This window comes from Eubalaena glacialis, chromosome 6 (assembly GCF_028564815.1).
Source record: "Eubalaena glacialis isolate mEubGla1 chromosome 6, mEubGla1.1.hap2.+ XY, whole genome shotgun sequence".
Taxonomy (NCBI): domain Eukaryota; kingdom Metazoa; phylum Chordata; class Mammalia; order Artiodactyla; family Balaenidae; genus Eubalaena; species Eubalaena glacialis.
In genome coordinates this window covers 130,042,931-130,068,407 of record NC_083721.1, presented here as the reverse complement: position 1 = coordinate 130,068,407, position 25,477 = coordinate 130,042,931, and the positions used below count along the sequence as shown (strand labels likewise).

Here is a 25,477-nt window from a genome sequence, read left to right as displayed (position 1 = left end):
AAAGCAAGCATGAATTACTTTTGTAATTTCCTGAACGTGAATAAACTAAATTTGACAAACAAATGAGAAACATTATGGTGTTGCCTAAAAAAATTAAACATGGAATTACCACATGATTCAGCAATTCCACTTCTGGGTATGTACCCCAAAGAATTGAAATCAGGGCCTCAAACAGATATTTGTACACCAAAGCTCATAGCAGCATTACTCATAAAAAGCAAAAGGGGGAAACAACCCAAGTGTCTATCAATGGAGGAGAGGATAAACAAAATGTGGTATATACATACAGTGGAATGTTATTCAGCCTTAAAAAGGAAGGAGATTCTGACACATGATACAACATGAATGAACCTTGAAGACATTGTGTTAAGGGAAATAAGTCGGTCATAAAAAGATAAATATTCCACTTATATGAGCTATGAAGAACAGTCAAGTTCATAGAGACAAAAAATAAAATGGTGGGTGCCAGAGGCTGGAGGTAGGGGAGAACAGGGAGTTATTGTTTAATGGGCACAGAGTTTCAGTTTGGGATGATGAAAAAGTTATGGAAATGGATGGTGTGATAGTTGCATAATGATGTGAATGTACTTAATACCACTGAACTGTGCACTCAAAATGGCTAAGACATTAAGTATCATGTGTATTTTATCACAATAAAATTTTTCTTAATTATACAGGGACTTCCCTGGTGGTCCAGTGGTTAAGACTCCATGCTTCCACTGCAGGGGGCACGGGTTCAATCCCTGGTTGGGGAACTAAGATCCCAAATTCCGCGTGTAGCTCAGCCCAAAAAAAAAAAAAAAGAAAGAAAAAAAATTATACAGATTAATACACAAAAACATTCTTTCTATAATAAGAAGTCAAACAATACAGACAAAACTAAAGTCTTTCTTGACAACTTTCCTATCCGGATACACAGCTTTAAACACATTGGGTCTTACCTAATCCTCATCACCAGCCCATGATTTAAGTATTACTACGATCTCCATTTTACAGATGAAGAAACTGCCCTGCAGAGAAGTGAAGGACCTTCCCTGGAGTCAGAAAGTCCTCCAGTCTAGATTAAACTCAGGCAAACGAATTACAGACTGTGCTCTTGCCTCTCTCTTTGTGTCAAACTCTGGCTGGGCACTGAGGACATAAGATCTATCGGACACAGCCACTGCCCTCATGGAATTCTCAGGCTGATGGAGAGAGTAGACAAAATTACTCCAGCCCTACGTGCAAATGTGTTAAACTAATGACATCTACAGAGCAGAGGCTCTTTATCTTTCTGTTCCAAAAGAGATGCTTTTACTAGATATTATTTCTTTTAAAGATGAAGTTGTATGGGCTTCCCTGGTGGTGCAGTGGTTAAGAACCCACCTGCCAATGCAGGGGACACAGGTTCAAGCCCTGGTCCGGGAAGATCCCACATGCGGTGGAGCAACTAAGCTCGTGCGCCACAACTACTGAGCCTGCGCTCTAGAGCCCGCGAGCCACAACTACTGAGCCTGCGCTCTAGAGCCCCATAAGCTGCAACTACTGAACCCGCGTGCCACAACTACTGATGCCCGCGCGCCTAGAGCCCGTGCTCTGCAACAAGAGAAGCCACCACCATGAGAAGCCCACTCACTGCAACAAAGATTAGCCCCCGCTCGCCACAACTAGAGAAAACCCACGCGCAGCAGTGAAGACCCAATGCAACCAAAAATAAATAGATAAATTTTTTTTAAAAAGATGAAGTTGTATGTAGACTTTTTGTCTTTTTTAAAAGTTGGGTCTCAGCTCAAATGGCACCTCCTCAGAGAGCCCTTTCCAAATTACTTGGGTTAAAACAGCCCTCTGCCCCTTGCCAGTCACTCTTTCTCATACAACTGACTGCCTTTCCTCACAGCATTTTCCCTTACCTGCTATTTTCTGTTCTTTATTCGCTTGTTTGTTGTCTGTGTTCCCCACTAGAATGGCAGCTCTGTGAGAGCAGGGATCTTGTCCATTCTGTTTACACTGAATCTCCTGTGGCTAGAACAGTGCCTGGCTCTTAGTCAGTGGCTGTATTAGTTTCCAAGGGCTGCCATATCAAAGTACCGCAAACTGGGTGGCTTAAAACAACAGAAATTTATTCTTTCACTGTCCTGGAGACTAGCAGTCCGAAATCAAGGTGTTGGCATGACCAAGCTCTCTCCAAAGGCTCTCGGGAAGAATCCTTCCTTGTCTCTTCCTAGCTCTGGTGGTTGCCAGCAATCTTTGGCCCTTGGTTTTGTACTGCATCACTCCAGTTTCTGCTTCTTTCTTCACATGGCCTTCCTCCCTTTGTATATCTCCTCTGTGTCTCTGTTTCCGAATCTCTCTCTTTATCAGGACACCAGTCGTTGGATTTAGGACCCACCCCAAGCCAGAATGATCGCATCTTAACTTCATTACATCTACCAAGACTCTATTTCCAAATAAGATCCCATTCACAGGTACCAGGGGTTAGGACTTCAACATATTTTTTTTGGGGGGGGGACACAATTCAACCCACAATAGCAGCCAGTAAATATACTGAACAAATGAGCTAGCGTTCTCTGGAAAATTGGTATAATATGATGAATTCTCAAATGGGTTCAGGCAAAAGGTCTGGAAGGCATCATTTCCCCCAGGTTTTGCTATGATCAAACAGAACATAAAATGTCTTTTACTGGCTGTAGTAACCAAAGTAGCATGTCCAGGTCAAGGAAAATAATGGCTTCAATGTTCTAGGCACAGATTTGACCTCAGGTGGGATATCGAGTTTTAGATGCCATATTCTCAATGTTCTTATATATTTAATTTATGAGGGTAACGTAATGACATTATAAATAAATTTAGAAAAGAGAGAAAAGAAAATCAACCATAATCCCACTTCCCTAATGTACCTTAGAGGAAATTTATGTGGGGATCATTCCGGTTAGAGGGAACAGCAAGTACACAAGTCTTGAAGCATAAATGAGCTTGGTGTGTTCAAGGAGCAGAGAAGGCAGTGCAGCTGGGGTAGCCATGTCCCGCCGGGTGTTCCAGGTCTCATTCTGGACATCAGTTCCCAAATCAACAACCTTCCTTCTCTGGTAATCCTCTCCAAACACACTAACCCAGGAGGGGGCTGTGGTGTAGACCTGGTGTGTGTTAAGAGGCAAGGGGATAATAGATACAGTGGGGTCCTCTCTCCAAGGCATTTGGAATTGGGAAGGATAAGGGTCAAGCAGTCTCTCCGTGAAGCTCTGTGACCCTGGAAGCTGTGAGGAAGGTGCTGTGTTCTCCACTTCAGCCAAAGGCAAAGGAGGCAGGTCAGCGAGGAGAGCAGCAGGGATGCTGAGCCGAGTCCAGCCAGTTAACTTCCGGGTCCACCCATCATGGGAGTCAGCTGCATTCCTGCCTCAGGTTCCAGGTTCTCATTCCTTTAGCTCAAGCTGACCTGGGTCAACCACTAGAGCAGTGTTTTGAGAATGGGAGTTCTGTGGTCAAATAATTTGGGAAACAGTGGGTTAAATCAAATATAATAGCTTTTTATCTGCAGGACTTCTCAGAGCCTTTAATAGGATTAGGTACATTCAAAAAGGAACTCTCCAAAAAGAAACTCGAGTGAGATGCATTTCCTACATTGACTTCCTAGGTTACCCTGGGAAATGTAGTGTAACAGGATGTTAAGCTGGGAGGTTTCAGCTTCTGTTTTGGCCAGTCCTGGAAGACCAAGAACAACAGAGGAGGGTCCAGCTATTCTGACCACTAGGAACACACGTGTTGCTGAAAAAACTCATCACAGCCAGTAATTTTATCCAGGAAAGAGGAAGGAAAAAGCCAGAAAGACAGACAGACAGAGAGAGATACCTGAAGGACAGAGGAAAAGAGAATTCAGTTACATCGTGCTTGCTGTCCATTGGGTCTGGTCCTTCAATAAAACTACTGAAAGACTGTAGAATAATTCCAAATCATTTGTCAACTCCAAAATCACATTCCAGTAATCGACGTGCCCACTCAGGTGAGCCGCCTAAAATGTATGTCATCCACAAGACCTTCACCTGCTCTGATCATTCAGAAAGGATTAGGTAGAAACCTTGGGCTTCACAACTGGCCGCCAAGCACCCCAGGGCTTGCTCATTATTTCTCTTGTTAGTCACCATCGCTTGCCATACTGGGCGCCCCCAAATAAGGAGGCCTGGCCTGGCCCGGGAGACTCCCGATCTGATTGATGCAGAGAATGATGTTCCAAACTGACACCCAGCACAGAGGGTGGGAGTGCAGGGTAGAGAGTGCTGTGGGGCAGAGGAAGGACCCTGAGCTCGACCAGGTGAGGCGGGGTGCTAGGTCTAAGCTTTATAGGTGCAAGAGGAGGGGGCAGCGATACAGGGCTCTAAGGTCCACCCAGGGAGCTCAGACACAGGGCGGGGCCCACCCTGGGGCTGGGAGGCCCTCGAATGCCCAGGTAAGAGCCTACTACACTCGCCTGCATATTGCAGACTGGGTGTAGGAAACAGGTTTTAGGTGATGTTTATCCATGACAAGCCATTTGTCCACATGCCTCTGTGAGTCATCAACTGCCTGGGGTAGGACCTGGGTGTGGCAGCTGCAACCTCTTCCGACGCCTGCGCGGGACATTGGTTCTGAAGGCTGCCTGAACATCAGGTTTCTTTTTACACCTCCGCGGCGCCAGCTGAGAAGCCTGACCCCGCCCCCTTCCGCCTGGGCCCGCCCCCGGGGGCGGAGACATCCGGAGCTGCGGGCTGGGCGAGGAGGGGAACGCCGCGGCGGCGCAACGCATTCCCAGTTTAGAACTCGGAGTTCGGGGCACGGAAACTGCGCGGGCGAGTTAGCCAGGGCAGGTGCGGCGCGGCGCGGCGGTCCGGTCCTCCCCCTTGGAGGACAGATGTGCCCGGGCGTCGCGGCTCGCGGACCTGACCTCAGGTGAAGTTCTCGGAAAGGGCAGACGGAGACGAAGAGATGCCAGCGGAGGAGCCCTGCGCCCCCGGCGCCTCTGGTGCCCGGGGGACCGAGCGCGCGCCGGGCCCCGAGCCGTGCCTGTCCAGCCAGCTGCTGCCCGAGCTCTACACCTTCGCGGCGCGCGTGCTGTTCTGCCTGGCGCCCGTCTATCTAGCCGGCTACCTGGGGATCAGCTTCACCTGGCTGCTGCTCAGCGCCCTGGGGTGGATGTGGTGGCGCAGGAACCGCTGCGGAAAGCTCGGGCGCCTGGCGGCCGCCTTCGAATTCCTAAACAACGAACGCCAGTTCATCAGCCGCGAGCTGCGGGGCCAGCACCTGCCCGCCTGGGTGAGCCGGGCCGAGCCGGGCGGGGGTCGGAGGTGGGGCGGATGCCCTTGAAGGTTCGGAAGGAACCTGCGGTCTTCCGGGGAGCTGGGGCGCGCAGACCCGAGGGAGGGAGGGAGCCTGGAGACCCGCACACCTGGTCCCCCGCGGATCGCGGCGCACAGACCCTGGGGGCGGTGGCCATGTCCTTCGCCGGGGCGCCCCTCGGCCTCATTGCCACTTCTGGTCCGGCTGTGCTGGCAGCGGGAACCTGGGTTTCACCTAAGGGCCCAGAACCTGGGAGAAAAATCACGGGCGGGCCACACCCAGGAGAAAAACAAGGGCGTCTGGGACTCTGCAAAGTTAACTCGTGAGGGAAGCAGAAGACACTTCTTCCACCCGCCTGTTGATTGAAAGAAGAAACGCAGGGCACAGCACTGACAAATACAGCTGTGACAGCAACTGCAGACTGGTTGCCTTTGGCAGAGGCCCGGTCAGAGGGAGGGGCTAGAGATGGGAGTGCCGGGATGGGGCTGCCAGGGTGGAGGGGAGAGGCCGGCGGCCGCCGAGCTGGCTCACGGGCTTCTCTCGCTCCCTCGCCTGGTAGAGATGTTCAGACGCACCGAGACACACCCACACACACACTCACACTCTACAGCTACAAAACCATCTCCTGGTGTGGAATGGCCTGGACTATGGCTTCTCAAAGGCTTCTGGGTCCTGAGAATCGCCTGGCCCACTTAATAAAAACAAGTTTTAGGCCTCACCTCACAACCCCCAGGTGGGACTAAGGAACCTCAGTGAGTCTTATGAGTTTGGGAAACGACTGCAAGAGGGGCATTCAGTCTAAGACTTGGTCTGCAGCAAACCCCCTTCTCTGGGTGATGAACTGGTGTTGGTTGTTTCTGATTTCTTCCAGAAACATTCAGGCACACAGGGAGAGGTGTCCAGAGGCCACCAGACCCCTCATTTCCTCTGGCTTGAGGCCTGTACTCTAAAATCCAGCCAGGCTATAGGTTCCTCACACTTGCCCATGACAGTAGCATCTGAAGTGGGTTGAGAAGATATTAGAAAGGCCTATGTATGTTTATTTTATGTTAAAAGAGAAATTAAGCCTTATTGCATTAGTTTTCCAGGGTTGCCATAAAGTACTACGGAGTGGGTGGCTTAAACAACAGAAATTTATCAAGATCAGGGTGTCAGCAGGGTTGGTTTCTTCTGAGGCCTCTCCTTGGCTTGTAGTTGGCTATCTTCCCCTGTGTCTTCACATGGTCTTCCCTCTGTACTCACCTGTGTCTAAATTTCCTCTTCTTATAAGGTCATCAGTCAGGTTAGATTAGGGCCCACCCTAATGGCCTCATTTTAACTTAATCACCTCTATAAAGACCCTATTTCTAAATACAGTCACATTCTAGGGGACTAGGGGTTAGGACTTCAACATATAAATTTTGGGAAACACAATTTAACCCATAATACTAATATGTGGGTTGACAGTAAAGCTTTGTAAATAGGTTTACGTATATATTGGGTAGCAGCCATGGAGACAGTGTTTGGGGCCTGTCTCGCCCAGACCTTGGTTTTCTTGCATGAAAGGGGATTGATGGCTTGTGATCATGGAAAATGTGGACCCAGAGAGCAGGCTTGGATCTGTTCACACTCCTTGTTCACTGTTGAGGGAGCCCAGCCTGCCTGTCAGACCTCTGTCGTGACCCCATGGCAGCCTCAGCCCATGAGGGTGGGCCCATGATACCTCACCAAGTGACAGCCCTTTCTCTCTGCCCCTCCCAGTGTTAGGGAGGCCTCCAGACACTTAGCTGTATGCAAAGGCAACGTTTCTGAAATTGGGGTAAGAATCAGATCCTGTAAGAGCCTTGACACCCCCAATCCCCCAACACCCCCCGCCCACAAATGCCATAGAAACCGTTCTGGCTCCTCTTGGGGGAGGGGTCCCCAGAACTACGTGGACGTAGCCAACAGGGAGCTCAGCCTGATGGATGAGACAAGACAGTATCTCCTGGTTCTCACCCCATAAACCATACCCCAGGCCTGACCCAGCTGGGTGCAGGGACACACAGAGGAAGGCAATGGTGTCTCACCTCCCAAGAGGGCAGTCTGGGGCGGGAGGCAGATGCGTAACAGGTAGTTGCCATAGAGGTCTCAGGGAAGCTGGAAACAGGAGTCTGAACAGGGTCCAGTCCAGGGTCAAAGGCCTGGAGGGAAGGATACCCTACCTGGTTTCCACATCAGATTGTCCCCAGACCACAGCCTCCTGCCTCCTTGGCAGGGTCCTGGAGGGCCTGGCCTCCGCCTATGTTCTCCAGACCCTTCTGGCAGGCTTGGCTGGCCAGTTTGCAGGGCCAGGGCCTGGATAACCTTTTGGATTGAGGCAGTGGTACCGCAAAGGGCAGTCCAAGCAGGTGGCGGCTTGCGAGCACAGCATGGAGGCGCCGTGTGGCCGGTATCTGGGGGGTACTGTGTGGTTTGGCCTGGCTGGTGTGTGCGGTGTAGGCTGAGGGACAGGGACCAAATTGAGGCAGGTCTGTTGGAGGCTGGGGCTGATTCTGAAGGCTGAAAGGAGCTGGGCAAGGTTTTGGAAAGGCCCTGGAACAAGCAGCATGCAGGGAGGAGTGAAGCTGGAGGAAAGAGACCAGTTGAGAAAGTGATTTGAGCCAAGATGGTCATAGTGGAGACTAAGAGCTGAGGGTGAGAGCTGTGCGGAGTGGGACTCCAGGTGCTTGGCGGCCTCTAGAGTGCAGGGAGGGAGGGATCAGGGTCTTCTGCTTTCTGATTTGGGGGGCTGGGTGCCCATTCCTGGGACTGGGAATCCAGAATGTGAAGCAGGTCTGGGGAAGTTGGTTGTCTGTGTGAACACCTGTGAAGAACACGCACAAAGATGTAAATGTGGGCTTTTGGACCCGCCTCATGAAGGTTTCCAAGCCCAAGGATGATGTGGAAAATCTGGAACCTACTTGTTTGAATATCCTTCTTCTGGCCTCTCCCTGCCTCCTAAGGACACACACTGTTTGTGAAGACAGAGAGACGTGGCTCCTGTGTGGTAGGGACAGAGTGACCCTTGTCCACAATTTCAGAGCACGGTGTCTCTATCTTACATGTGGACCTTTCAGCACACCTTCTTCCTGTTTTGAGAACTGGTGTTCTTGCATGAATGGGGATTGATGGCGTCTGACCTCCTTTGAGAAGTATTTTTACTAATTAACAGATGGCAAACCAGTAGTCAGGGGGTTGAAGAAAAGGTCTTGAGGGCCTCGCAGCCATGCAAGTCATCACCCAGCACCCAGTGAGTGAGGGTGGATCCCAGCCCCCCTGCTGCTTGCCCGGCTGTGTGTGCACCTTGCTCTAATTTGCACCAAGTCCCTGTGAGGGGACGAAGGCCAAGGCCAGGCTGAGCCAGAGCCCAGAGGCCATCGCTCTCCCCTGCCAGGCCACGGCGGTCCGTTCTCAATGGAGCTGTTCTTTCCAGCCCCGTTAGACTCCTTCTCAACACTTCGCTCCAAGCTGCTGCCTCCAGGTGATCAGAGAGGTTGCTTTCCCTCACTGGGTCTCATTGTCCCCACCTGTAAAAACCTGTTAAAGGAGGTTGTTTCTGGTCCAACTTCAGAGGGACCTGCTCCTCCTCTGGTTCCCTTCCATGGAACACACAGCTCAGATTCTTCTGCTTTAGAAGGGGTCACGGGTGAAGATGCTGGGGAGCCTCTTGGCTTGTGGACGTGGCCCGGCCACATGGAGAGAAGGCAGTTCGTCTTCTGGACAGGGGAGCGGCTGCCGCCTGCTGTTTACATGTGAATGCTCCTCCCACTCAGTTTTTTTTTTTTTTTTAAGAACAAGTTCTCTGCTGTCTCTTTTTTTTTTTTTAATTAATTAGTTAATTTATTTTTATTTTTGGCTGTGTTGGGTCTTCGTTTCTGTGCGAGGGCTTTCTCCAGTTGCGGCGAGTGGGGGCCACTCTTCATCGCGGTGCGCGAGCCTCTCACTGTTGCGGTCTTTCTTGTTGTGGAGCACAGGCTCCAGACACGCAGGCTCAGTAGTTGTGGCTCACGGGCCTAGTTGCTCCGCGGCATGTGGGATCTTCCCAGACCAGGGCTCGAACCCGTGTCCCCTGCATTGGCAGGCAGATTCTCAACCACTACGCCACCAGGGAAGCCCCACCACTCAGTTTTTAGATATATTTTTCAAGAAATAAGGAGCCTCTTCGATCAGCCCACCTTGCCAGGGCTGGGGGCCGTGGACAGCACAGTGACAAAACTGGAGCCTTTGATCCCACAGAGCTGGTGACACCCCAGCTCCACCACTCACCTAGCTGTCGGCCTCGAAGGCTCAGTTTCTACATGCGTTTGCGATGAGTTGAGTCTGAAAAGCTGCTTGTTCGAAGCCTGGCACGAGTACGTGCTCAGGGGGGCTGTCACTGTATCCTCCTCAATTTCCCAGGCCTCCTAACTCTCCCTTTTTCTAATACGAAACTCATTACCAAGTGGCCCAGCAGCAAACGTGGCTCCAGGGATGGACGGCTGCCAGGGGCAGCACCCGTCAGAGACTCCAGCCTGGCCCTCAGCCCTTCCTGGGGTTCCATTCATGGAATTCCAGCTCTAGTGCTCCAGAAACTTCCTGTCTGGTCTTCAGAGTCAGTCCTTCATGCTCTGGGCTCCTCAAGACCCTTCCTGGGGTAACTTTTGCTGCTTGATGCCTCCCTGCCCCCGAGGCCTGGGCCCTGGCTGGAGCTCCGAAGCCTGCCTCCTGGATGTGCACGATCTGCCCTTCCCTGCCCCATGTTTATGGGTTGCTCATCGAGCCTGAGACAGCAGACAGAGCTGGCCCCTCTGGGGGAATGTCCCCAGTGACTTTGGGGGAGCCACTGGGAGGTGTGAGCTGTGCCCCGATGACCCGTGAAGGCCACCACCCAGCTACACAGAGGAGCAGGGGACTGGGGCCTTGCCTTCCCTTCTGCCTGCTCCTCCCACCCCGCCATTCAGAGTTACTTCTCCTGGTGGAGTCCCAAGGATTTTTAAATCTCAGGAAACCTAGAGCTCATAGCCCAGAAGTGTCCCCATGTGCTGGAGGAAAGTGCTTCCCCACTCCCCCTCCTCTATGGCAAATAGCGAAGAGACAGTTAAAATGTTTTCTGCCCCAGTGGGAACTATTAAAGGGACAAAGCCCCATTCTCTTTACACACCCTGTCACTTCAAGTCAAGGGGACGAGACTTGAGTCCCTCGGGCCACACTGGGAGTCAGGGCTCAGCTCCGGTGTACCCTCTCTCTGTAGGATGCCAGGTGGGACTGAGAAGTCCCATCCCAGTGTGCCCAGGGTCACTAGTCCTTGAAATGCTCACAGTGAAAAGCCAAGGAACTCCTCCAGGACATGGGGTGTTTCAAGACCCCAGATTCACCCACTCCATTCTTTTGCCCATACTGTGTTTACTTTTTAAAGTAACTGGTTAAAGATCTCATTTTTCCGGTTATAAAAGTGCAAATATTCCCATGTTAGAAAATTTGGAAATGGTCTACAAGTAAATATTAGAGTAAGCATTTACATTGCTGCCACCCGGAGATACACCCTATGTTTGGGTGCACTTCCTTTGTATAAAAGGTCTATGAAAAGTTTTTTGAAAACTTGCACCTTTGAAAAATTTTTTGTTTTTATGTCCTTAACATTGTCTTACAAACAGTCTTCAAAAAATTCTTAAGGATTATGATATCCTTAATACGAATAGACCAGAAGTTGCCTGACCATTTCTCTAACATCACTATTTTGGTTATGTCCCAGTTTGCCCTGTTTCTGTGGCAGGCCGAGATGGGTGGTGTTTCCTCTATCTATCTGGAATTTCTCCCTTGATCTGTCAGTCTGACTCCCTTGACTCCTCCTTCAAGTCCAAGCTCAGGCACCCACACTGGGACCCTTTTCTCACACCCAGTCCACGTCCCGTGTTGATTTGCATTTATCTATTTTTATGTCCAACTTTTCCTCCAGATCGAATGTTCTTTTCAAGTGTGTTTCTTGTTCCTCTCTGTACACGCAGCTCCTCGCTCAGTGCCCAGTTCATATAGACATTCAATAAAAATCTGTGGGGCTTCCCTGGTGGCGTAGTAGTTAAGAATCCGCCTGCCAATGCAGGGGACACGGGTTCGAGCCCTGGTCCAGGAAGATCCCACATGCCGCGGAGCAACTAAGCCCGTGCGCAACAACTACTGAGCCTGCGCTCTAGAGCCCACGAGCCACAACTACTGAGCCCACGCGCCGCATCTGCTGAAGCCCGCGTGCCTAGAGCCCATGCTCTGCAACAAGGGAAGCCACAGCAATGAGAAGCCCACGCACCGCAACGTAGAGTAGCCCCTGCTCACCGCAACTAGAGAAAGCTCGCACGCAGCAACGAAGACCCAACACAGCCAAAAATAATAAATAAATAAAAATAAACTTAAAAAAAAAAAATCTGTGGCATGAATGCCGCAGTGAACGTCCTCAATGTAAATCTCAGTCCCTGTTTCTCCAGTTCTTTACACAGATTACACATTAAACCGACCTGTCAAAACTTAAGGACTTTAAAGATCCTCATTCCCACCTCACCTTGGCCTTATCAGCCTGGAGGAGGAGGAGGAGGATGGTTGGCCTTTTACTAGTTTTATAAGTAAGAGGATAAATTTTTTACCCTCCAGGCTGTACCAGACCTAACTGGATCACTGAACTCTCTGGCGACTTAGGATTACACTCAGGTCTCCTCGAAACGACTCTGCAGGTAGCTCAGGGCAGTCCGTCTCTGCTCCGAGCGCTTATTCCTCAGCAAGGGTGACAGGCTCCTGGCACCCGCATTCTCCTCACCGATGACTCTCTTTGGAGTTTTATCTGCTCTGTCATCCTGCTGGGTCCAGCCGACTTAGGCCAGTTCGCAGGCTGGGTGTGCTGTTAAGGAATCTATGGATTCTAGAACAGTGCTAGACAGAATTCCAAGCTGGCAAAGCAGTTGTTTCCCTTAAGGCACTTTTAGCAGGGTGATGTTAAGCAGAAGAGTTGGGCAGATTTAAAAGCAGTTTTCATGGTTAAATGTTTACCTCCCAAGAACAGAGAAAAAAAGGGATGAAAGTCAGTGCTTCATCAGGAGAAAAGCGAATGAAATGAGGGGCCGTTTTCTGGTAGAGGAGAAACCGCTGCAGAGGCACCCACAGAGCAGGGCCTGTCTCAGGAGGACGACAGCCCAGCGCGGCCTCCTTGTGTCCCATCCCCATCCCTGCAGGACACCTGGAAAAGGGTCTCCTCTCTTCTTTGTGGGTGGGGAGGGGGTCGACAACATCAGTGGAGTCAGCAGGAGTGCGTGTATAAGAATGCCCGTTGGGCTTTTTTGCAACGGGTTTGCCGCCAGGACACAGGTGTTGTGAAAACCACCGCTAAACTTAAGCAAAAATGGGAAAGGAGAAGACCCACATCAACATCGTTGTCACTGGACACGTAGATTCAGAGAAGTCTACCACTACTGGCCATCTGATCTACAAACGTGGTGGCATTGACAAGAGAACCATTGAAAAAGTTCGAGAAGGAGGCTGCCGAGATGGGAAAGGGCTCCTTCAAGTGTGCCTGGGTCTTGGACAAACTGAAAGCTGAACGAGAGCGTGGTATCACCACTGATATCTCCCTATGGAAATTCGAGACCAGCAAGTACTATGTGACCATCACTGATGCCCCAGGACACAGAGACTTCATCAAAAACATGATTACAGGCACATCCCAGGCTGATTGTGCTGTCCTGATTGTTGCTGCTGGCGTTGGTGAATTTGAAGCAGGTGTTTCCAAGAATGGGCAGACCCGTGAGCGTGCACCACTGTCCTACACTCTGGGTGTGAAACAACTCATTGTTGAGGTTAACAAAATGGATTCCACTGGGCCACCCTACAGCCGGAAGAGATATGAGGAAATTGTTAAGGAAATCAACACCCACATTAAGAAACTTGGCTACAACCCCGACACAGTAGCATTTGTGCTAATTTCTGGCTGGAATGGTGACAACATGCTGGAGCCAAGTGCTAACATGCCGTGGTTCAAGGGATGGAAAGTCACCCGTAAAGATGGCAGTGCCAGTGGAACCACACTGCTTGAAGCTCTGGATTGCATCCTGCCACCAACTCGCCCAACTGACAAGCCCTTGCGTTTGCCCCTCCAGGATGTCTACAAAATTGGTGGTACTGGCACTGTCCCTGTGGGTCGAGTGGAGACTGGCGTTCTCAAACCTGGCCTGGTGGTCACCTTTGCTCCAGTCAGCGTGACAACTGAAGTGAAGTCTGTTGAAATGCACCATGAAGCTTTGAGTGAAGCCCTTCCTGGGGACAATGTGGGCTTCAATGTCAAGAACGTGTCTGTCAAAGATGTTCATCGTGGCAATGTGGCTGATGACAGCAAAAAATGACCCACCGATGGAAGCAGCTGGCTTCACAGCTCAGGTGATTATCTTGAACCATCCAGGCCAAATCAGTGCTGGATGTGCACCTGTCCGCATTGTCACACAGCTCACATTGCTTGCAAGTTTGCTGAGCTGGAGGAGAAGATTGATCGTCATTCTGGGAAAAAGCTGGAAGATGATGGCCCCAAATTCTTGAAATCTGGTGATGCTGCCATCGTTGATATGGTTCCTGGCAAACCCATGTGTGTTGAGAGCTTCTCTGACTATCCTCCTCTGGGCCTTTTTGCTGTTCATGACATGAGACAGATGGCTGCTGTGGGTGTCATCAAAGCAGTGAACAAGAAGGTAGCTGGAGCTGGCAAGGTCACCAAGTCTGCCCAGAAAGCTCAGAAGGCTAAATGAATGTTATCCCCAATACCTGCCACCCCAGTCTTAATCAGTGGTGGAAGAACGGCCCCAGAACTGTTGTCCCAATTGGCCATTTAAGTTTAATAGCAAAAGACTGGTTAATGATAATAATGCATCATAAAACCTTCAGAAGGAAAGGAGAATGTTTTGTGGACCGTTTGTTTTGTGTGTGACAGTTTTATTAGTTTTTAAAATCAGTACTTTTTAATGGAAACAACTTGACCAAAAATCTGTCACAGAATTTGAGACCCATTAAAAAAGTTTAATGAGAAAAAAAAAAAAAGAATGCCCTTTGGGGGACTTCCCTGGTGGTCCAGTGGTTAAGACTCCGTGCTTCCAGTGCAGAAGGTGCGGGTTCGATCCCAGGTCGGGGAGCTAAGATCCCACATGCCTCATGGTTAAAAAACCAAAACATAAAACAGAAGCAGTATTGTAACAAATTCAATAAAGACTTCAAAAATGGTCCACATCAAAAAAAAAAATCTTAAAAAAAAAAAAAGTCCTTTGGAGCAGAGGCGTGAGGCTTTCTTTTTTTTTTTCCTAGCAAAGAGGGTGTGTACCTGGGTCTTTGTACATGTGTACATGTGATTCTGTGGATGGGTCTGTAGTTCTGCGTGTGTGTGCGTCTATGTGTCTTTGTGTGTCTGTGTATATCTTGGTGTGTATGTCTGCATGTATGTGTGCACCCACCTCTGTATGTCTGTGTGTCTCTCTGTGTCCGTACACACCTGCTTCCACGGGAGGAGCCACCGTCCCTGTGCGAGGGAGCGAGCAGGATTCACCTAGTGACAGGCAAGCTCTGTAAGTGAAGCTCTCCAATCCCTCTGCCTCCTGAGAGGGTCTGGTGGCCAGAAGCTGCTGTCCAGGCCTCTCACACCCCAGCCCATCTGTGGACCCCACCCCCCAATGGGATGCAGCTGTCACTCTGGCTCCATTTCCTCAACTGCTGTGGAATCATTTTTCCTAAAGAGTTTAAGAAATAAAGCACGTGACCACCTAAAGGGAAGCACCGATGTGGGCCATTTTGGTGGTCTCTGCTAGTCTGGAATTCTTAGACTCGGTTTGATTTCCAGTCTTTCTCTCCTCTCTAAGCTGTCATTACCACCACTCTCTTGACAATGTCTAAAAACGCCGTCATTAAATTATTAGCCCACTTTGCCTGGAAGGCTTTGGCCCAAGGGCACGAAAAGCAGCATGACTGTGTTAGTTTAGGGAGGCCTTAGATGCGGGCTGAGGCCCCTTCTTGTTGAAACTTCCCCGAGGGCTCCTGCAGGCGGAATAGCAAGCATCTGAGATCCTGGTGACTTGACCACGGCCCGACAACTTTCGAATTTTCCAGGCCTGCTTTGGGGAAATGCTCATACCTGTACTACGTCAGTCAGAAGAGTGTTCATGTTGCTATGGAGACGAACCTTCAAGAGCTCTGTCTCCATTTAGAAGTAGATTTTTGTCCATTATCTCCTTGATTGTAGATGCTATGGGCAGCACAGGAATGAGCAGCTTCATTCCTCTCAGTCCGGAGAAACCTGAGGCTGCAGGAAGGGAGTGAGGACACCTTCTAGGGGCAAGGGCAGTGCCTCAAGCTAGGCAGAATTGTGATATTGTGTTTTTCACCTGTTAGCTTTTGCCTCCCTTTGCTCTTTGTGGTCCAAAAGATTTGTCAAAGAATTGAGGGCCATAGGCTGCTGGTAGGAATTTGATGTTCTCCTAGGAGTAACAGCTGGAAACACAGGCTGTGACTCTCTAGCCCTGGTCAGGAACCCCAGGGAGCAGAAAAGCCACCTAGTTCCAGGGCTGGAACAGGTCCTCTAGCCTGGGGGCCCCTGTGTGCTCGTGCTTCCACATCCTCCACCGCCAGGATCAGGACGAGCTGGCGAGCTTGTGAAAGATGCAAGTTTCCAGGCCCCAACCAGGAATCCACATTTTCACCAGCTCTCCAGGTGGTGTTTTCATACAGAAAAGTTTGAGAATCGCTCAAACTCAGAGTCTAGCCCTTTGCGTTGCCTGGTGGTGTGAGTGTGTCTCTTCCTAGCTGGTCCCAAAGACTCCCGGCTACCCCCAGCCTCATGGGAATTGGTACAAAAGTGACTTTAGGACTCAGTCTGAGAGTGAGCCATGTGGCTTCTTTTTCTGCCTTCCCTTTGTTTACCTGGCAAGGGAAAGTCACAGACAGAGGCTCTGACTGGGCTGCTTTGCCCCACCTCACTGTGGAGCTCCTGCATTGGGCAGAATTTCCCGTGGTGCCTCGCAGGCATTGGGCCCAGCCTATCTGTGGCTCATTATCTGGGGGCACAGATCTCTCAGCCAATCAGCGGAGGCCAGAGAAACAAGAATCTACGGGGTCCTTCCCCCTCCACCTCAACCACTTTCGCTGTGTTATCCTCTTCTCATCTTCCGTTCCGCCCTCTCAGTGGTCTCCCAAAGTGCAGAGCAGCAGGCACTAGGAGACCCAGGGAATTTGCCGGGCTTTGGGTCAGACAGAACTGGACACACAGCCCACGTGATCTTGTTCTTGGCATGTACCTGAGGTCAGAAGTGTCAGTGTTCGTACCTCTGACGTCTGTAAAACTTCCATCAAGAATCACCATTTCTGGAGCATTTACTCTGAGTCAGGAAGGGTACTGAGCACCTTACATGCATTGTTTTATTTAGTTTTCTCAGGAACTCTGTGAAGTTGGTAGTATTGTACCCGTCTTGTGGTTGAGAAAACTGAGGTTTAAAGCTATGGAATTTTAAATGCAAAAGGGATAGGTTAGAAAAACACTGAGAAATGGACTTCAAATGTTGACATTTCAGATGGCTTAAGCTTAGGGAGGGGAAACAGATGAGAAAAAGATTTGAAGGCTGGGCTCAGGTGAGAAAATCTGAGTTCTGGTCGCCTGATTGCTCTTGGCAAGTGCTAGTCTCTGAGCCTCCCCTCATATGTAAAACGGGGATAATTGCATCTTTGCTGTTCACTTTATACAGCATGAGGAGGATCAAATGAAAGTGTCTGTGGAACCCTTAGCTAGAAAGCATGGCCTACCGGTGAAGGCTCAGGTCCCATGAGGGCAGTCCTCTGTCCAATTAGACTTTCTGTAAGAGAGGAAAACAGTGGTATGTAATGTTTTCTTAAGAGGAGTGAGTAGTGGAGTGGAAAAGCACAGACAGACCTAGATCTGGGTCACAGCTGTAGCACTCCACAGCTGGTGATTCTAAGTAACCTCTCAGCCTTAGTTTCCTTATCTGGAAAATGGGTCTAATAAGGGATTAAGATGAGTATTAAACAACATGAGATAACATGAACTCAAAAAGGCTGAAAGTAGGATGAAAAAAATACAACTGGGTAACTTTGAAGCAAAAGATAGCTGTAGTAGCAATTTTCATCTTAGACAAGATAGACTGTAACTCGGATATATCTTTAAGACAAAGAAAGATGTTATATGCTCATAAAAGGAGCCATAATTAAGAAATAATCATCATGGCCATATATGTACTGCATAATATAAACCTGAAATACAAACCAACAGCTAATAGAACTGCATAGAGAAGTAGATAAATCAGCAGTTTGGCTTGAAATTTTTCATATATTCCTCTTTGAACATGGAAAATCAAGTAGACAAAAAGTAAGCAAGGAGAAAGACTATTAAAAGGAAATGATTAATAACTTGATCATACATGGAACAACCATAGAAATTAATCATGTACCAGGCCACCAAGGAATTATCACTATATTCCAGTGAATTGCCATCCTACAGATTGTTCAGGTCATAAAGAAATTAAATTAGGAAACAAAAATAGGTATAGATATCTCATGCGTCTAGATATTTTTAAATATTACTATTTTAAAAAATCATTGTTTAAGAGGAAGTCGTAATGGAAATTACAAAAACTGAGAGCTGAATAATGACGGAAAAACTGTTAAAAATTGTAAGGGAATTTATAACTTTGAATTTATCATGAAACAAGAAAAACTGAAAATAAATGATTCAACTCTAAAACTCATAGAGTTGACCCTAAGAACATAAAAGAACAACAGATTTAGATCAAAGAAATAAGAAGGAAGGAAGGAAATGATAAATATAGGGATGAAAATGAACAAAAAAATTTTTAAATAAAGGTAAAGGGGAAAGAAAATTATTAACAACTGAAGTTCATTCTCTCAAAAGATTAATATAATAGGTAAAACTTTGTCAAGCTTGATCATGAAGAAAATAGAAAAAGATGAAAATAAAATATAGAATGAAAAAAGGCAGAAATAACTACAGATATAACAGATTAAAATAATAAAATATTGTAAATGACTATATATCAAGACATTTGGAAACCTGGATGAACTAGATACATTTCTAGAAAAATACAAATGCCAAGATTACCAGACTAAGATCAGTAGACCTTGAATACACCATCAACCTCTAAAGAGAGACATGGTAACTTACCACCCCCAAAAGTCTCAGGCTAAGATGGTTTCAGAGGTAAGATATACTAAATTCTATTGATCAGATAATTCCTATATTTACAAGTTGTTTCAGAAAACAGGAGGATAAGGAAAGCTGTCCCACTCATTTTACAATTTATCATAAAATCTTTATACCAAAACCAGATAGGAATTGTACAAGAACAAAAGCTGTAGGTATCACTTTGGATCATTAGTGTATAAAGCCTAAATGAAATATCAGGCCAGCTAAATATTTCAAGTAGGGTTTATCCCGGGAACTAGAGATGGTTCTGTTTTAGAAAGAAATATCAGTTAAGTTGACCACATTAATGGATGAAAGGAAAAAAATAACATGATTATCTCAATAGATAGAAAGTATTGAATATAGTTCAATACCCATTTATAATGAGAGCTCTTGGAAATTTAGGAATTGAAAAGAACTTCCTCAGTCTGATAGAAGCTGTCCTCCAAAATCTATAGGAAAAATTGTGCTTAATGGAGAAACTTTCCTTTGTGGTCAGGAACCAGACAGGGCTGCTTGCTATCACCAGTGTGCCTGCGTAGTACCAGAGGACTGGCCAAGAGAAACAAGTAAGGATAAGGATGGGAGCGGAAAGAAAAAAATTATTATTTGGAGATTATAAATGTATGTAAGTTACCTACAAGAATTAACAAACAATTAGAACTAGTAACAAATTTCAACAAAAGTTGCCCAGAAAATGAAATACCATTTTTAATAACTATAAAACCCACAAAGTAATCTAACAAAAAATGTACAGGACTTTGGTAGAAAAAAGGTTATGATCCTAAATGTGAATACAATCAAATGTGAATAAATAAAGGGAAATATTCTGTTCATGGATGCAAAATGTAGTAAAGAGATCAGTTCTCCCACAAATTAATCTACATATTCAGGAATACAACAATCAAAATCTCAGGAGGATTTTGGCGGGGAGACTGACAAGATGATTCTAAAATTCATATGGAAGTATAAATACCTACTATTATCTAAATCAGTTTGAAAAAGAAAAGCAAAAAGAGGGGAATCATCCTACCCAGGTCATATTGTGAAGCCATAGAGATTAAAACAGTGTGGTACTGATGCAGAAACAGGCAAACAGACCATGGAGGTCAATGCCAAGTCCTGAAACACACCAAAGTACACGTGGGAAGCTGATGTGTGAGGGAAGTAGCTTCACTAGTTAGGAGGAAACATGGGCTTCTTTCTTTTCCTCCCTCCCTCCCTTCCTTCCTTTTTTGTATGTTATTATAAAATTACTTAGTGAAAATAGAACTACCATACGACCCAGCAATCCCACTACTGGGCATATACCCTGAGAAAGCCATAATTCAAAAAGAGTCATGTATCACAATGTTCATTGCAGCTCTATGTACAATAGCCAGGACATGGAAGCAACCTAAGTGACCATCGACAGATGAATGGATAAGGAAGATGTGGCACCTATATACAATGGAATATTACTCAGCCATAAAAAGAAACGAAATTGAGTTATTTGTAGTGAGGTGGATGGACCTAGAGTCTGTCATACAGAGTGAAGTAAGTCAGAAAGAGAAAAACAAATACCATATGCTAACACATATATATGGAATCTAAAAAAAAAAAAAAAGAAGGTTCTGAAGAACCTAGGGGCAGGACAGGAATAAAGATGCAGACATAGAGAATGGACTTGACATGGGGAGGGGGAAGGGTAAGCTGGGACGAAGTGCGAGAGTGGCATGGACTTATATATACTACCAAACGTAAAACAGATAGCTAGTGGGAAGCAGCTGCATAGCACAGGGAGATCAGCTTGGTGCTTTGTGACCACCTAGAGGGGTGGGATAGGGAGGGTGGGAGGGAGATGCAAGAGGGAGGGGATATAGGGATATATGTATATGTATAGCTGATTCACTTTGTTATACAGCAGAAACTAACACAAAACTGTAAAGCAATTATACTTCAATAAAGATGTAAAAAAAAAATTGCCTTAGTGAGATTGTGGAAAGAAATTATATGCCTATCTCACCTGCTATAAAAAAAATTCCAGGCAGATTTTAAATGCGAAAGCTAAAACACAAAACCAGTAGATAAAAACATAGCATAACTTTGAGAATTTGGAGTAGGGAAAGGTCCAGATTATAATGGGAGAACAGACTCATTTGTTTTCATGGAATTGAGGAAGCACTGGGTGTGAGCAGTTGCTCCATGAATGTCAGCCTGTCTCATTTCCTTCCCTGGTCCAGAACTTACTCAGGGGCAGTCACAAAGAAGGTGGCCCGGCTCTTGTGTTGGCTCCCTGGGGAGGGATGACATGGCTGAGATTCGGACCCAGGGAGGCCCTACAGGTGCCTAAGGCAGAATAAGGTGTCTTGATGGTCTCTTATTTTCTTTGTCTGAATCGCTGCTCTGGTCAGGGGTTCAGACTCACTCTCTGGGGGAATCTCTTAGACAGGAGCCTCAAATACAGGCATGGGTGGCCCGGAGAGACCATGACAACATCCTCAGAGTGGGCCCTGGGCATTCCATTGCTGTCCTCAGTGTCAGGGTGAGTGTGGGTCACTCTAATGCAGGGTTGGGCAGGTCATTGGTACCTCACATCAACCCTGACTGAACTTCAGGATCACGCCAGGAACTTGTTAAAAATAAATTGGAAGGCCCCGCCCAGGTACACCCTGATTCAGTAGACGTGAGGCAGTGCAGGAATCTTCGTCTGACTAGATCCCAAGTGTGGGCAAAGGTTGGACCCACCAAGCTGGATCACCTTTCCAGGGTTCAGCAGATCAGAGCTTCTCAGCTTCCAGGGGTGAGAATCACCTGGACGGGGGTGCAGGACGTTGGAAGGGGTATGCACAGAGGGTGTGCGGGGACGGGCTGGGAAGTGCAGTGTTAGGACGGAAGGAAGGGTGTGAGGGGTCCAGCCAGTAGGCTTGGGCACAAGAGGAGCGGAGGCACCAGTGACAGCCCCACTGTACCCAAACTCTCCCCTTTGTGGGGGTCCCCCTCCCCCTGCCTTGGTGCTGATCCTATACTGGAATAGCCTGTTAATTGCATGCTTCCTTCACCAGCCTGAGAGCTCCTTGAGGTCAAGAACCTTGTATTCATTCATTGCTGCATTCATTCATTCCACAAATAGTTATTAAGACATTCATATGCCAGGGACAGGCGCTAACAGGAAGCACGGCTGAGTCAGCCCACCAGAGCCTGTGGTCTGGTTAGGAGGCAGGTGGAAGACCCAGCGGCTCTAATAAGGTGTGTTGAAAGCTGTGGTGGAGAAGCAGCAACACATACTAGGGACACCTAGCCCCAGCTTGAGTGACCTGGAAAGGCTGCCTGGAAGAAGGGAAGTCTAAGAGGGTGGTGAATGGAGCAATCAACGGGGAAGAAAGAGGTCTGTTTCAGACCCACGTGCAGGAGTTTTTACTTTAGTGCTGGGCAGTGAGTGTAACGGAGCAATGGAAGGGTCTCACGCTACACTTGGCTGGTACCCAGCGTGCGACCTGACCCAGGGCGGCTGCAGGGCATGTGTGGTGAGCTGGCCGGCCTGACCCTGGCTCCTGCCCCCGGCTCCTGCCCCCCTACTCCCCCCACGATTCCCTTCTGTTCCTGGGCTGGGCTGGCTCCCCTTCTGGGAACCAGGCAGTATTTTTCTGGCAGCACCTGGGAACATTAGACGCTTCTCCAAGTTGGTATGGGCCACTGCCCAGAGGTGGGGAAACTGAGGCTGGGAGAATGGCGTGATGTCCCAGGAGTCTCAGAAGCACTGAGCTCCTCTGAACTGTCAAGGCTGTTAAAAACGGCTCCTGAGAGAATGAAATCTCTCTCCGTCTCCTCCTGGGCGAGTGGCCTAGGCCTAGGTCTGCGTTTGGGCCCTCGGGGCATCCCCGGAACTAGCTCAGGGCCTGGCACTTGGCAGGGCTGCACCAGGTGTGTGAACTGCATGGACGCGTTTACTCAGTCCCTGGACAGCGCGCCTTCCGAGCCCCCAGGTGGGAAGGGCAGGCCCTTTCCCCACCTTCGGAGGTCCCAGGCCCACCGTGAATCTGATCCGGAGTCGGCCTCGTCCTCCGGGGACTTGCGGCAGGGTGACAGTGATGGCCATCCCTTCCGTTTTACTGACCTGTGTTCTGTGCCAGGCACCCATACACTCTTACTCTGTCCATCCCAGAAAACCCTGGTGGTGGTGCAGGGGGCCCTCGTCGGGGGTGGGTAGTGCACTCAGTAGACATATTCCGAGACTGAGACTTGTGGGGAGGGGTTCAGCACCCTCAGAATCAGGTTACGCGACGGTTAGGCGACAGGATTGTCAATTCCCCTCAGGGACCTCCCCCACCTCCCCCCCCCCCCCACCACCCAAGGGATGTGGCGGGACTCACCCAGCAGGCCCTGGAGGGAGCTGTGCTGTGACCATAGCATCTGGCCCAGGGGCCTCCCTGCCGGGGACGGGGGGGGCTTGGGGGGGCCCCTGAGAGCCGAGGAGGGGCACGTCCACTCCCCAGTTGCCCCTGGAAACAACATGGTGCCCTTTTTGGCCTTTTATATTGGCACCAGTTACCTCTGGAGTCAGCACAATCACAATCTATGAAGTGAAAAAAAGCACTGTGACCTCAATTTCTGTGAAAACTACACATACTTGTTTCTGGAAAAGACTGGAAGGAAACGCATCAACCTGGTAATGACAGTTATCACCGGGCGGCATTCTCTCATAAAATATTTTCCCTTTCGTTTAGCTGTATTTTCTAATTTTTTCTACAGGGGCTATGATTACTTGTGTCATTAAAGGGAATAAGGGGGACAGACTCTGCAAGAAGCAAACTCGGGTGTCACCCTGGGGAAGGCCCGGGTTGGGGTTCTGCACTTCCACTGGGAAGGCGGGCTAGGGGCGAGGGGAGGGCGGAGGGTCGCCGCAGAACTGCCCCTCTGTGCCTTCTGAGCCAGGAGCTGGCGGCCGAGGCCAGGTCAGTGTCAGGCCGCACGTGGGCGCCTTCGGGCTGGCTGCCCCCCACCCCTTCTGGCCGCCTGCTGCACTCCTCCTGAGGGCGGGCCGGCTTCCAGTTCCCGGGGTAGGTCGGTGCAGCTCTGTGCTGGGGAGTGGGAACCCGCCTGGTCCCGCAGGGCGGGCCGGTCTCAAGTCTAACTTCCCCTCGGGGCTTCTGTTCCCTAGATCCACTTCCCGGACGTGGAGCGGGTCGAGTGGGCCAACAAGGTAAGGCCAGGGCGGGCCTGGGGGCAGCGGCCTCACTCCAGGGCTTCGTCCTCCCCCGCAGCCCTGGCTGAGTCACCCAAAGCCTGGACGGGGCGGGCAGCGCGTGGAGGAGGCGGTCCTGGTGGGAGCCCCGCCCGGGGAGGAGCAGAGGTGGCCCTTAGTCGCTGGGGTGGGGGCCTTCTGCCTGTCGCTTGCTCTTCCCACCCTCCGGGTTCTTCTCATCACCAATGACTTTCTTTTCTAAAAAGAAAATATTTTTTATTGTGAAATTAATGCGTGGCCACAGCAGAAAACTTAAAAGTACAGAGAAGCACAGAGCAAAATGCAGGCCTCCAGTGGCCCACCAGGCCGAGATCAGCGCATCCTGGGGAGAGGAAGGCAGTGATGCGGGATTTGACAGCAGCTCCTAATCACCCAAGCACCCTGGTGATTAGGGAACCAGGGTTTCGCCTGGTTCCCAGCCCGGATCTGGCAGCACTGGCTGTGCAACCTCGAGCAGGTTGCCTAATGTCTCAGAGCTGGTTTCCTCCTTTGTGCGATGGAAATAATGATGGTCCCTGCCTCATGGGGTTGTTGTGAGTATTAATGAGGTAATTAAAACACCACAATGCCTGGCTCATCGAGGCCTGAGAGGGATAGGGGCGTTAAACCCTGAAACCGCACTTCCTTTAGGCTCCTCTGATTAGGGTTTGTAAAGGGGGAGCTGCATCTTTAAACTAAGGCCCAAGTCACAGAGATGGAAGAGGCCTTTGCCCCAGACAGAGCATATGGGCTGCTCTCCCCCCACCCACTCCCCCTCCCCGCTCCTTACCACTCTCTGCTCACCATCTTCTGCCACCAGGTTCCATCTCTCCACCACCTTCCCTCTCCCCAGGTCCTACACTTGGTTCCCAGCACCGTGAGTCATCCTGCTGCAGAAATCAGCTACAGGCAGCCTTTCCCAATTGCTAGAAAAAAAATTAAATCCACAGGAAACAATTTAAATTTCTCTTCTGTGGCTTTTTTTCTTTTCTTTTCTTTTTCTTAAACCTCTGGCACCTGCTACTTCTTGTTTACACCACAGTGTTGTTCAGGTAGCTTATGTTTTAGCACAGAACTAAAGGGCCTCATCATATTAAGTTTAGTGAGTGACTATTTCATGGTGGGCTGCAAAATGGCAGCAAATCTTGGGATCTAACTGTAAGAGTGAGAACCACGGCTGTAGTTATCCGATGTCTGATGGACAGATGGACGGATAGGTGGGTAGATGGGATAGGGGGTCAGGCAGGCAGATGGGTGCTGCAGCATAAGGGCCACCCCTGGGCAGCCATGGGTCTGGGGCAGGGGGCACAGACCTGACCACCAAAGGCCTCTTCCTGTCCTCCCAGATCATCTCCCAGATCTGGCCCTACCTAAGCATGATCATGGAAAACAAGTTCCGGGAGAAACTCGAGCCCAAGATCCAGGAGAAGAACGTGCACCTGAGGACCTTCACCTTCACCAAGCTCTACTTCGGACAGAAGGTCAGTGCTGTCTCAGGCAGGGCAGCCGGACCTACGGTGCAGGCTCCTCCCCAGCCCCTGCCAGGGGTCACTCACAGGGGACCCATTCACCACCTGTATTTCCCAGCCTCTCGGCCTCAGGATAAACCCCTCAGCCCCTAGTCCCATCACCACCATCTCTACAGGTTCTGGGGAAGCCTGGCTCAGAGAAAAGGAAAAGGAGAGGTGGGAAATAATTCCACTCTTCTTAAGCAAAATTTGGAGGACATGCCATGTGGTGGAAGCCAGCCTGACACAAAGATGTACGAGTCACGCTTCCTAAACTCAGCA

At 49.2% G+C, this 25,477-nt stretch overlaps 1 protein-coding gene and 1 pseudogene across 4 annotated transcripts in view; both read left to right on the top strand.

Annotated features, from left to right (window-relative positions):
• Positions 1-4,770: 4,770 nt before the first annotated feature.
• ESYT3 (extended synaptotagmin 3) overlaps positions 4,771-25,477 on the top strand; it is a 48,967-nt gene continuing 28,260 nt past the window's right edge. For all 4 annotated transcript variants that reach the window (XM_061194606.1, XM_061194605.1, XM_061194603.1 and 1 more), the window contains exons 1-3: positions 4,771-5,262; positions 23,625-23,666; positions 25,034-25,168. In XM_061194606.1, the coding sequence (XP_061050589.1) occupies positions 4,936-5,262; positions 23,625-23,666; positions 25,034-25,168 (504 nt within the window). In that variant the 5' untranslated portion in view covers positions 4,771-4,935. The remainder of the gene's footprint in view (positions 5,263-23,624; positions 23,667-25,033; positions 25,169-25,477) is intronic.
• Positions 12,647-14,039, top strand: LOC133094092 (elongation factor 1-alpha 1-like; annotated as a pseudogene).